Source organism: Ixodes scapularis, unplaced genomic scaffold (genome assembly GCF_016920785.2).
Source record: "Ixodes scapularis isolate PalLabHiFi unplaced genomic scaffold, ASM1692078v2 PGA_scaffold4__175_contigs__length_147842914, whole genome shotgun sequence".
Lineage (NCBI taxonomy): Eukaryota > Metazoa > Arthropoda > Arachnida > Ixodida > Ixodidae > Ixodes > Ixodes scapularis.
In genome coordinates this window covers 25,823,441-25,836,706 of record NW_024609879.1, presented here as the reverse complement: position 1 = coordinate 25,836,706, position 13,266 = coordinate 25,823,441, and the positions used below count along the sequence as shown (strand labels likewise).

At 45.1% G+C, this 13,266-nt stretch overlaps 1 protein-coding gene across 1 annotated transcript in view; it reads left to right on the top strand.

Annotated features, from left to right (window-relative positions):
• LOC115318457 (A disintegrin and metalloproteinase with thrombospondin motifs 16-like) overlaps positions 1-13,266 on the top strand; it is a 212,994-nt gene that overhangs the window by 62,448 nt on the left and 137,280 nt on the right. Inside the window, exon 6 of the mRNA XM_040215034.1 lies at positions 12,399-12,529. Within this exon, the coding sequence (XP_040070968.1) occupies positions 12,399-12,529 (131 nt within the window). The remainder of the gene's footprint in view (positions 1-12,398; positions 12,530-13,266) is intronic.

The following is a 13,266-nucleotide window of genomic DNA, read 5'->3' as shown; positions in this document are numbered from 1 at the left end:
AAGAGAGCGTCCATATTTTTAGTGTGATATATATGCAAGTCGGTAAAACGACATTTCAACAAGCATTTATTATTCGTCTTTCCAATCTTTCTAAAAACCTCCAAACATGCCTCCGCAAAAAACTGACCTAAACTGGGGATTTTTTTCTGAGTCGACTATGTTTAGCATCGCTTTTAAAATAACACCACGTGTAGAACCTTTCATTGCCTTTAATATTAGGCAGAATTTGTGCCTTCATTGTGGACGAGTATTGAAAAATAAATTATAAAACGGAGAAGGTTTTCACTTTTCGTTCAAATTCAGCACAATGTATAAAAAAAAAACAGACAAAAACAAAATTTTACTTTTTATTTTATTTCTCGCTTCACGTTCGTTTCGCACCCTTATTTTACCGAGAATACATTCCACTAAAGGTACTTGCACTGGTTTTGAGTTTTAAGCCTCTAAATATGCTAAAAAAGAGCAAGTGCCAATGGTGGATTTTGACGATGGTCGTGCGTGGCGTTTTTGAACCACTCTCAATCTCAAAGTATTCAAAAGAGAGCTTCCATATTTTTTGTTGTGATATATTTTTATGCGAGTCGGTAAAACGAGATTTCAACTACCATTTATTATTCGTTTTTAAAGTAATGCCACGTGTAGAACCTTTCATTGCCTTCAAAATTAGGCAGAATTTGTGCCTTTAGCGTGGACGAGTACTGAAAAATAAATTGTGAAACAGAGTGGTTTTCACTTTTAGTTAAATTTCAGCACGCTGTATACAAAAAAACAAGTTTTATTTTTTTCGCGTTGCGTTCTTTTCACACCCTTCTTTTAGCCAGATTTCATTCCGTTAGAGGTATATGCACAGGTTTTGAGTTTTAAGCCTCTATATATGCTAAAAAATGGTTCTGTTGTGTTACCAACATGAATTTCGCATTTAAAATATAAAATTTAGAAATTTAAAAATCTAGGTTTCTCATAGGAAGTGTATTTTACTCTAGTGTTTTACAATATTATACTTTGATATTTCTAACGTAGTATAGATTATGTAGCGCATAGGGTTTAGGCTTGAGGCCCCTCCAATAATGGCACCGGCTGGAATTGTCTGAAAACCCGCTTTCGGCAGTTGCGGTTTTATAGTGTTTAGACATTTGCAATAGCGAACTTGATATTATACGCCTAACGGCATCAATGTCTTTTATATGCTTATTTATTAAACGTCCCTTACATTATTATAATGAAGAATAAAATATTAAGCTATAACCTATAAACCCGCCAGCAGCATTTGCTCTTTTTTAGCATATTTAGAGGCTTAAAACTCAAAACTAGGGGATATACCTCTAACGGAATGTATTCTGGCTAGAAGAAAATTGTAAAAAAACGCAACGCAAAAAAAAAATTTTTTTTTTGTTTTTCATACAGCGTGTTGAAATAGAAGAAAAAGGGAAAACCTTCTATGTTTCATAATTTATTTCTCAATACTTGTACGTGATTAAGACACAAACTCTCAATGGTGTGTAAGGAAATGAAAGGCTCCACACGTGGTACTTTTTTGAAAATAAAACTAAGTGGACAAAAAATAAAAATCTCAGTTTAGGTCACAGTTGTTCGCGGAAGCATGTTTGGGGATTTTTACAAAGATTAGAACGACGAATATTAAATAGTAGTTGAAACTTCGTTTTACGGACTTGCATATATAGCACAATAAAAATATAGAAACTCTCTTTTGAATACTTTGAGATTGAGAGTGGTTCAAAAACGCCACACACGACAATCGCCAAAACCCACCATCGGTACTAGCTCTTTTTCAGCATATTTAGAGGCTTAAAACTCAAAACCAGTGCAAATACTTCTACCGGAATGCATTCTGGGTAAAAGATGGTAATAAGAAAACACAGTGCAAGAAAAAAAAAAGAATTTTTATACAGCGTGTTGAAATTGAGGGAAAAGTGAAAACCTTCTCTGTTTCATAATTTATTTCTCAGCACTCGTACATGATAAAGGCACAAACTTTGTTTAATTTGGAAAGCAATGAAAGTTCTTACGGGTGGTATTATCTTATAAGCGATGCAAAACATAATCGACTCAAAACAAAATCCGCAGTCTAGGTCACAGCTGTTCGCGGAAGCATGTTTGGGGATTTTTACAACGATTGGAGAGACGAATAATAAATATTACTTGAAATTTCGTTTTATTGACTTGCATATATAGCACAATAAAAATATAGAAACTCTCTTTTGAATGCTTTGAGATTAAGAGTGGTTCAAAAACGCCACACACGATAATCGTCAAAACCCACCATCGGCACTTGCCCTTTTTTAGCATATTTAGAGGCTTAAAACTCAAAACCAGTGCAAATACCTCTGAGGGGAATGCATTCTTGGTAAAAAAAAGGGTGGGAAGAGATCACGATGCGATAAAGAGAAAAAAAAATTAAAAATATTTTTTTTTTATATACAGCGTGCTGAAATTGAACGAAAAGTGAAAACCTTCTCTTTCATAATTTATTTCTCAGTACTCGTACATGACAAAAACACAAACTTTGCTTAATTTGGAAAGCAATGAAAGGTCCTACAAGTGGTACTTTTTCAAAAGCGATGCTAAACATAGTTGACTCAAAACAAAATTCGCAGTTTAGGTCACAGTCGTTCGCGGAGGCATGTTTGGGGATTTTTACAAAGATTAGAGCGACGAATAATAAATAGTAGTTATAATTTCGTTTTAACTACTTTCGTATATATCACACTAAAAAAATATAGACGCCCTCTTTGGAATAGTTTGAGATTGAGAGTGATTTAAAACTGCCACACACGACAATCGTCAAAACCTCGTACTTCTTTCCCGCTTCTATGAGATTTTTTTTCTCGAAAACTAAACATGTCAGGACATTAAAATAAAAAGGATTGTTCTTCTTTTAACATGCTCCACAAAATATAAGATTGGATGCAGAATAAAAAATACGACTGGACCTCGTTGCCTGAATCCAAATGAAACCGCCTATATATCTATATATATATATATATATATATATATATATATATAGTAATAAAGTCGCACTTCGAAACGTTGTTGGAGTTTTAAAGCATTTAGTGAGTCGACGTTTCGGCCTGAGACAGGCCTTCTTCAAGACTGGTTGCCAGAGTCGGTTACATGGTTGTTTTCGCTTTCCCCACCCGGGCCACGTCACCTGTCAGATCACGTGTAAAAATGCCCAAGTAAAAGAGCCCAAGTGAAAAAACGCTGCTGTACTCCCCCCACTCCACGCACGGCCGCAGCAGACGCCGCCAGCCATCGGAGCAAACCAAAGGCCACGTCAGACTTCGTGACCCCAGGAACGTCACGTGCGGAAGGCGCAGTAACGTTCACATAGTTGGATCGGCCCAGATGGCCAGCAACGCACGCCGCGGAAGGACGCAAAGTCAAACAAAGCAAAAAAAAGGGGAGGGGGGAGGAATGTAATAAGCGCACACAGTAAATAACACCAAACGCATAGAACAAACCCCTACATAGAGAAAGATAAGGTGAAATAAGCACACAGAGTAAATCAATGCCAACGCGCATAGACAAATCCCCTGCACTAAAAAAAAAAAAAACGTAAATAAAACAGTGTTAACCAAAGTCCCAGAACATTCAACAAGGAGCAACAGGTGGAAGATGCCTGTTGAAGGTCATGACCCGTTGACTCATCGACAGGTTATACAGAAAGGTACACGAAAAAATTAAAGGGTTGAACGAATGGGATTGAATTAGCTACAGTCACTCCGCTACAAGGGGATCAAGGTAGATTGCATGCATAGATGACATTATACCTGGATCTTCATTAATACCGGCCCGGATTGAATTAAATTTGTAAATAAGATACGATTCTCTCTGCTCGCGATCACGGTTGCTTTTGAAATTGGATTGTAAAAATGTAACGTCCAGTTTGTCAAACGTGTGTTTGGGTAAAGCCATATGTTTTGAAAGGGGGAGTTTGGGAAATGAATTTACATGCGCCCTGTGGTTGTTAAACCTCAATCGGAAAGGTGTGCTGGTTTGGCCCACGTACTGCTTACCGCAGGTGCCACATGTGAGGAGGTATATCACATTACTTGTGCTGCAGTTTAAGTTTCCGTGGATTATGTAGGTGAAATTGGAATTCGTACTCTCTACCGTGGTTTTAGGTGTCACGTGTTGACAGACCTCGCAATTTGTTCTTCCACAAGGGCGACTGCCAGTGCTTTCAGTGTAGGTTGTCTTAGACCTAACTATGGCGTCCCTAAGATTGCGTGAGCGTCTGTAGACTACTTGGGGAACGGAAGGGATAATCCTTGCGAGGCGTTCACTTTGTTGTAAAATGTTAAAATGTTTTCTTAATATGGGTGCGACATTCGGAGTCTTATTGTTGAAAGTTAGCACGAGGTTCGCCCGACGCTCCTCAGTCTGAGGGCTCCGCTCACTCAACAAGAGGTCACGATCAAGGACCTGTGCCTTATTGATCGCATCGTCTATGATTTTTTCCGGGTACTTCTGTTCTTTCAGGACTTGGCGTAATTGATCGGTGTTTGTTTTAAAATCGTCGTTGTTGGAACATATACGTTTAAACCTATGAGCCTGACTATAAGGTATGCTATTTTTGCAGTGCCGTGGGTGGCAGCTGTCGTAGTGCAAGTATTTCTGACGATCCGTAGGTTTTCGGTACAGTTGAGTGGCCAGTTTAGAGTCATTAATTAGCACTCTTGTGTCTAGAAAGGTAATTTCAGATTTTGAGTAACTATGTGTAAAAGAAATGGAGGGGTGCGCATAATTAAAAGCTCTAATGAACTCGAGAAGCTCTTCTTCCGAATGCGACCAGATAAGAAATATATCGTCAATGTATCTTTTATAGAAAAGTGGTTTGAGTGAACGCGATGCCAAAAAGTTGGATTCTAAATTTCCCATAAATATATTAGCGTAGTTAGGGGCCATCTTCGTTCCCATTGCAGTGCCGCTGGTTTGAAGGAAGAAACTTCCATTGAATTCAAAGCTATTTAACTCAAGCACCAGTTTCGAGAGAGTAGCCACGACATGCTTATCTGGTAAATCGTCACTCCTGTGAGTGTCGTACGCATTCACAAGGGCCTCTATGCCATCATTGTGGGGGATGTTCGTATATAAAGACGACACGTCCATCGTAACAAGAAAAGCATCTCTAGGGATATTAATTTTAGAAATTTCTCTAAGGAAGTGGTTCGTGTCCTGAATGTAAGATGGGAAGCTGGGTGGGATGTTCCTAATCAAGCTATCAATATAGCTAGATATTGGTTCGGTGAGGGTTCCTGATCCAGATATAATGGGACGGCCTGGGTTCCCTTCTTTATGAATTTTTGGTAGCATGTAAAATCTACCTGGCACGGCGTTTTTAGCAGTTAATGCCTTTGCCGTATTTTCGGTAATTTCCCCCTGTTCTACTAGCTGGCCCAGCTGCTCCCGTATGATGTCGGCATGTTGCCTGGTCGGATCGTTTCTGAGATGACAATAGAATTTTGCATCGTTAAGTTGTCTATTGCCTTCCTGTAAGTAATCGCTGGTGTTAAGAATGACTATGGCGCCCCCCTTGTCGGCAGGTTTTATCACGATGTCGTCTCTCTCGCTAAGGGACCTGAGTGCCCTCCGCTCTGGAGCGGAAAGGTTGTAGTGGTTAGGCTGCTGTTTTCTAAATGCCGCTACGATGTCTTTCTGAACAGCATTAATAAAAATGTCTAAATGCTTGTCTCTGCCAGTTTTGGGAGTCCAACCAGTCGATGTGGATGGAAGAGCAGACGCGCCTTCGCGGGGCCTGTCGAAAAAGAACTCCTGAAGTCGAAGGTTGCGAGCAAAATTATCTAGGTCTTGAAGCAAAGAAAATTCATCATATCGGCCTGTTGTGGGGCAGAAGTTGAGACCGCGCGAGAGGAGCGACGAAAAAAAAAATCCGTAAAAGATGTACTGATACGGTTTGTGGAGGTGAGTTATACGGCCAAGGGGACATATTATTTGGGGGGGGGGGGGGGGCTAATCATAACGATCAGTGGGCTCATTAATTAAAATTCGTTAATTAACTTTTTAATTAATAAAAATACACATATGGTTCCAATTAGAAACTTGCACGGCGTCACCGAAAATTACTAAATCAGTCATTTTCAGAAAGACTTTGAGCGCGTGAGAAGCATGGTAGTGAACTAAAGTTACAACTCGTGGAGCAGGTCCAAGGCTGGGGCTAGATAAGAGACGGAAAAATCGCGCGGGCGCCTCACCGCAACCGCTAGGTTTGTACCTGCTCCACGAGTGGTAACTTTAGTGCACTACTACGCTTCTCACGCGCTGAAAGTCTTTCGGAAAATGTCTGATTTAGTGCTTTTTGATGACGCTGAGCAAGTTTCTAATTAGAACCATATGTCTATTTTCATTAATTAAAAAGTTAATTATGGAACTTTAGTTAATTAGCCCAACTGATCGTTTACGATTAGCCCTTTATAATATGTCTCCCTGGCCGTATAACTCACCTCCACAAGCAGCATAAGTGTAACTTTCACGGCTTTTTTTAAATAAATCTGCTCAAATTAAAAATGAACACCCGGTATATATATACTTCTCATTGGCTAAGAGTTTGATTGACAGCTTAGATGTTTGTTGTTAAACCTTTGTTATATGTTGCAATTTCCTTTTGAGCGGCATATTTTTATGTTTAAAGAATAAACCCATGTGATGAGAGTTATTATTCATTACAAAAGGTTTACGAGACGGGCACTTCCGTTTGGATTTATACCCCCCCCCCCCCCCCCCCCCCCCCCCGTAACAAGCGAAAACCTCCGCCATTCATTCATGTGCGCCGAAGTCACCACGGTCTCGCCTACCTCGACTAATCGTTTCGCGAAGTGATCAGTGTTTCGTGCTGACCGAGGTGCTTGAGAGAGACTTCTTGAAGTGAAGGAGTGTGTGTTCAGCAGCTGTCCCAGGTGTTAGTGGTAGGAAGCGATGTGGGATTTTGGCTTTCATAGCGCAGTCCTTTCGTTTTCCCTCTTTGCCTGCTTAGCGTGTTTTTTTTTTTTTGTTTTTTTTTGCGCTTGCGCGTGCAAATGTTCACTTTTCGGAGATGTCAGATGAGTGATCCCGACAGCGAGCCTTCAAGCTGCCCCGAAAGGAATGCTATTTGGGTGGAGGCAATCGAGCGTTCGCGTAGCCACAAACGTGTCCAGTTACGTTTTTGACATATCGCTCCGGAGGCCGTCGAGATTCGCACCGGGTGCCCCCGGGGGCATCGAACGTCCGCGACCAGACAACAGCTGTTACGTAAAACAAACCTGCCACAGCCAGGTGATTACGTAATAGTCTGTCCGCAGAAGTCCTCGGACGTTCGAATTCTGCGTTAGCCGACAGGTATTTTTTTCTCGGCTTTCGAACCATCTTACGTAAATTGTTTGAATGAATATGTACTGTTATCGTAAATCTTGGCTTGTGATTGCGGCTTTGTATATTATCGGATTCGTTTTGCTGGAGAGTCGCAAACGACGGGCATAACAAAATTGATTGTATCTTCCCCATACCTTGCAAAAGCACTTCCCCAGTCACCTTGCGAAAAGCGCGAAACACGGAGTCCGCACCGTCCCGACTTTCCAGTCTTTTACCTGCATTAGAGCAGCTTGTACCTTCTAGTAGGTATGTCTACTGAAACTTGAAACTAGGTGCAGTGCCAGAGAGGCAAGGAGAAAAGTTTGGAAAGCTTGCTCGCCCTCCCCAATTTTTGAACTTTCAAGTGATTGTACCGTAATAAATTCACAACGCTTCTTCCCAAAGTAACAAAAAAAAAAAAAAGAGCACTATGTTCACTACGTAAAAAATGGTCTCGGTTCATGCATCGTTGGGCAGGTAGGACATCTTGCCCATATTTATTCACACCGCACGATGAGCGCAACACCTCGCTGTGCAAACGCAGTCCAACACGAAGCATAAAAACGGCAGATTTAGGACAACAATTCGAAGTTCATTGTTCAATTAAAACGACGTAATTTTGTTGAAAACGCCCGCAGCTTTTACTCACGGTATGCGTCGGAAATCTTCCACATTCTGAAACGGAACAAAGGGAGATTTACTTTTAAAAACGCTCGCCGCGTCGTCCTGGACCAATTTGCCTGGATCAGCTGACGACGACGGGACTGAACCCGTTTAACCTCAACCCCACAACAGCCAATTTGCGCTTCGTGTTGGGTGTCTACTTCCAAGCACTGCACCACACACACCACGAACGTTTCAGTTCTTTGTCGCATCGCCGTGTTACACCAAACAGAACGAGATCGCCGAAGTCAACGCAGCGCTGTCGTGAACGTTGGCTTGTGGTTGCACACTCGTGGACCCTGTGACTCCCTTCGCTTTCAAAGCACACACCACGATTACGAAAGGTACTTTGCGTCTTCCGGGAGCATTACAGGGGCACTTCTCCGGTCACGTCTTCGCTATGCGCTCGCAAACGCCGCAGCTTCTCGTGTACCGTCAAACCAAAACAATACCGGCGCCATGTTTAGCGTGCGTTGTTGCCAGATCTTACCGGAATTCGAGGCGCTGCGTCGTTCAACTCAGCAGCCAAGTCAACAAAAAAGAGCAAATCCAAAAGTGACGAGCGGGGCGTTGTTCTCCTCCGCGGCGGTCGAAAAAGCGGGAGTTTCAAATCTGGAGATGTTCTACCTCCGACTAAATTAAGCCCTGTGACGTAAATATTGCTAAAAACAAATATTTTTTTCGCGGCAGATTTGTTTTGTGACATGCTTGTCCAGTTAGGTTGCTTAAAAAACACTTTTCTTTTCTTTACAGTTGCCCTTTAAAGAGACAATGGCAGGGTATTTAAGCTCGCCAAGGTCTTCAGTTTGTGGAGTTCTTTACGGAAATCCCTCCACTAATATTCGCCGCCCGATCGGTATGCGCTCCGCCCGTCACCCAGGGAGTGACATAACACAACGAGAAAACGGCGAATGGGTTTAGTGTATCTCCCGGTTGCTCGTAGTCGAGAGCCGACAGTCCGGGCGCGCCGACCATTGTTGTCGCCCGTCCATCAGAGCACACAGTCGGAGTCCGTGCCCAGGCCTACGAATCGCCCTTCCCACGCCACCGCTGCGTAGGCTGGCTGTCCCGGGCTATCAATGCCCAAGTCTCGCTTCGGAATTACCCCGGGATCGTCGTAGCCCAGGTCATATGGCCAGGGCTCGCCGTTCCCACCGGAGTTGCTCCAGATCTCGCTGGTTAACCGCTCCGGGGTTCGCCGTGGGCCAGGCCAGGCGGCCCGGCTTTGACGGTTGTGTCCATCTCCAGCCTCGCTCAGCACGCACTGTCTCGCGCCAGCTCGTGCCTTCTCCGGCGGCCGCCTGTCACGTGCGCTTTGCCTCGCCTTTCACCCTCGGCTCCCACACTCTCCCCCCCCCCCACCCCCCCCCCCCCCCCCCCCCCCACAAGGCCCGGACTTCCGGGGACTTCATGGGCGGCCGCTGTTGCTGTTGCCGAAGAGGCCACGTTGCAGCGCCTGAAATCGGCGTAGGTGGTGGTGTTAGCGAAGCCGGCAAACAATGCCGACCTGTGCGTCGCTCGCTGTCCCACTCACCGCGATGCAGCAGGGGCTTGCTCCAAGCTGGTTCGCCCGACGCGGACGGACTTGCCCCGTTCCGCTTAGTGGTCGCAGCGGGCTTAAAACTGCTCGTCGGAACAGTTCATCAGGCCGAACAACTGGCAGCCACCCTGAGCTCTTGGGAAAACGAATGGGCCCGCTTTCCCTCCCGGTGGGCTTCCTTCGTTACGCCGGCTATGGCCGTCTTTCCAAGAAGCTATTCTGCGCAGAACAAAGTGTTAAACGAACACAGAACGAACAAATACTCTGCCGCAGACTGTGGCAGTGGCCATAGCCTCCACCGCCAAATAGCTTGCCGACGGGTTCGTATACCATGCGGCTAACTCAGCAAGTCCGCATTCCAGAGCTCGCTCCTGAGTCGCCAAGAACAGGGGATTTTTTGTGTCCTACCGCAACCTCATGTTATACGTCTTCCGCATCGCGACGACGGTAGTATATCCTTCAAACCAGCGATGTGAACCGGGCAAACCTCCTCGTTTGTATCTCGCCGAGTAAGCCTAGAAGTAAGACGCGACGCTCGCGTCTTTATACCTCGGGTGCCCTTCTCACCTCGGAGCAAGAGATGCAGCAAACCCACTAGCTGCGTTGCTCAAAGCGTGAGTTTCCTTCAGAACAGGTAACGATGGTGTAAACCTAGTCCATCTTTTGCGCAAGCGAAGGGATCCAAAACCTGTGGCGGGATGGCCATATATTATACCCGCGTTCCGCAACGGCTACATATACCATGTGCTACTCGATGTAAGCGTCAGCGTACCGGCCCGTGTACGTGTATACGAGCTCTAGGGACTGCTCAATCCTCGGAGGGGTCGGCAGCTTAGCGAGCAAGCCCGCTTGAATCGTTCACGTGTCAAGGCAAGCTAGACAGCTACAAGCCACCTACATGTCTACCGCCTCATCCCCGGCCAGGTCGTGACGCGACATAACTTATTAAAAGTCTTGATGACACTGCCACGACCGGCCAGAGTCAAGTCGAGAAATAATCATATAAAACATTTCGTAGCCTTGTTGGAACGACCCCCTCAAGGAAGAGACGTGCCTCTGCCCTTCGTCGGTTGTTGGAGTGACGCGAAGCAACCAGCTGTCTTGGCCCAGCGGTTACAAATCATAGTGCTCATTAACTCACCTGCCAGCGTTCCCGGTGTCAACCGCAATTTCCGCCAGTTTACCCGACACCCGCTGACAATCTCGTCCGCCAGTGTTCCCGGTGGCCACTGCTATTCCCGCAGTCTTTCCGACACCCACTGACAAAAACCATCTGCACCCCGGGCCTCGACAAGCGCTTACTTGCCTACCGCATCACCCCAAGCCTAAATCCTAAATATGCGATAAGTCCTGGATGTTTTCCCTCCTGGCAGTCGCTATCCTGCCTTCCAGCGAAAATGCCGTGGCTCTCCTCCGCCTCCGAAGACGACTTTCTTACATCTTAACCGCGCTCCTCGTCTCCTGCCAACCAGTGTAATGGGGTACCCGAGAAAGCGCGTGCGCAACCTCGTCCTTCGAGCCCTTTAAGTACTCGATTTGAGGAGACAACTGCTGAGCTCTGCTGTGAGACAAGTCACCAAAATTCCCAAATACTTTATCTCAACGGGCATCGTTAGCGTTATTGAACAACCCGCTCAACGAATCCATGGGACTCACTGGGGAGGACTAGAAAAAGAAGCATACCGAACGGGCCCCAGGTTGGGCGCCATTTTAATGTGGGGTTCTTTACGGAAATCCCTCTACTAATATTCACCGCCCTATCGGTATGCGCTCCGCCCGTCACCCAGGGAGTGACATAACACAGCGAGAAGACAGCGAATGGGTTTACTGTATCTCCCGGTTGCCCGTCGTCGAGAGCCGACAGTCCGGGATGCCGACCCTTGTTGTCGCCCGTCGATCAGAGCTCACAGTCGGAGTCCGTGTCCAGGCCTGCGGATCGCCTTTCCCACGCCAGCGCTGCGTAGGCTGGCTGTCCCGGGCTATCAATGCCCGAGTCTCGCTGCGGAATTACACCTGGACCGTCGTAGCCCTGGCCATATGGCCAGGGCTACGACGGAAAAAACAAATTCACGCCCCCCCCCCCTACAGAGGGGGGGGGGGGGGGGCGTGAATTTGTTTTTTCCCCCATTTTTCGAAGGTCATTTTGACGATATCCCACATCGCCTGTTTATAGTCACAAAATTGCAGAGGGTAAGCAAATCGGCGAAGGAAAGAGAGCATACCGTTGGTTCTTAACTGCTAGGCTAGGTGGCGCAAACTACCGCCCGATATAAGGGGTACAGTCATTTGCATTCATGTATCCATTCAAACACCGGCGATCACAGCCGCGGGGGGCAGTCGTCCTTCATCATCGCCGAGCGGCTGGTCGTCTCTTCTCTCTATGGGTGCCTGGACCTACTCAGGCGCGATCTCGGCCGATCGTTACAAAAATGACTACCAGAAGCAGTCATGTCAGAAATAATTACAAACACGACGGCTCTCCAACGACCTTTGGCATCACCTACGACTAATATAAAAACAAAGGAATTTACGTTTTGATGCGGTAACCCGCATTATCACATATAAAGGTTGTTTATGTTTTAAGTGAGCCCTGATTATATTATTGAATGAACGAGAACGAAAACAATCCATAAATTTATACAACACATTTTTCTCTAAATATGCATTTTATTATTTTCTCATAGAGCGCACAAAATAATCCAGGTACAAAAATTTCACGATGACGATCAACCTAAAATTTTGCGTTTTTTGATTCTTGCGTATTCAGGAAATTAAAACTCGTGATTTTTCTTCTCGAGCATTTATAACAGCGTTTTGATTTTAGGGACCGCATCTATGGAGCACGTACCGGATCAATTTTTGGTGGAAGTTCACGTGATGGTGGATGAGCATCATTACAAAGTGTTTAGCCGGAGGGAAGATTTAGTAACTTATTTGGCACTCACCATTGTACTGGTAAGTTATATTTATCCAACCTACCGTCGTTTTAAAAGAACACAGGAATAAAAGGAAAGTTCGTAAACGTGCTTAAATGACACGCGTATATTATAACACAATACGTTTCAGCGAATATTCACGTTGCGTTACACAATTTATTTGCGGGACACGGCCCGCTCTAGAACGGTGACCTGCCCATTACTAATGGATTCGCTTGGCTGCTCCGTCAAAGAAGTTCGCAAGCCCAATACCTACCTGTCGCCACGTCCGCTGCATCTAGTCTGCCGTCTGACCACACCAGTTAGTCGTGCGAGCAGAAGTGCTGTAGCGCTGGACATGGTCTGGTAGAAGACACGCACTAACACCTGCGAAGTTCCAAAGACGCGACCATGAAACCGGCGCTGTAGCATTTCATCGTGCATGTCCGGTATTGAACCGTGTTGCCTCTGTCGATGTGCGTCAAAGAGCGTCCAAGGGAACTTAAAAAAAAAAAAAAAAAAAAAAGTATGCACATGTTCTAGCTTTTGAGTTGATGCGTTTTTTTTTTTTTTATAGCGTCTGAGAGTGAGGTGGATGAGCTTCGTGACGCACAAATAAAATCCGAATTGAACATACTATCTTCGGTAAGCCAGGTGCGCTAACCAATCCTTAAACGGCAACTCCGCCGATTTTTCATAGCCCTCGATTTGACTGTAAATTAGCAGACCGTATCACTAGCCCTTCTTGACCAGGTTGGCTAAACATTTTATATAAAT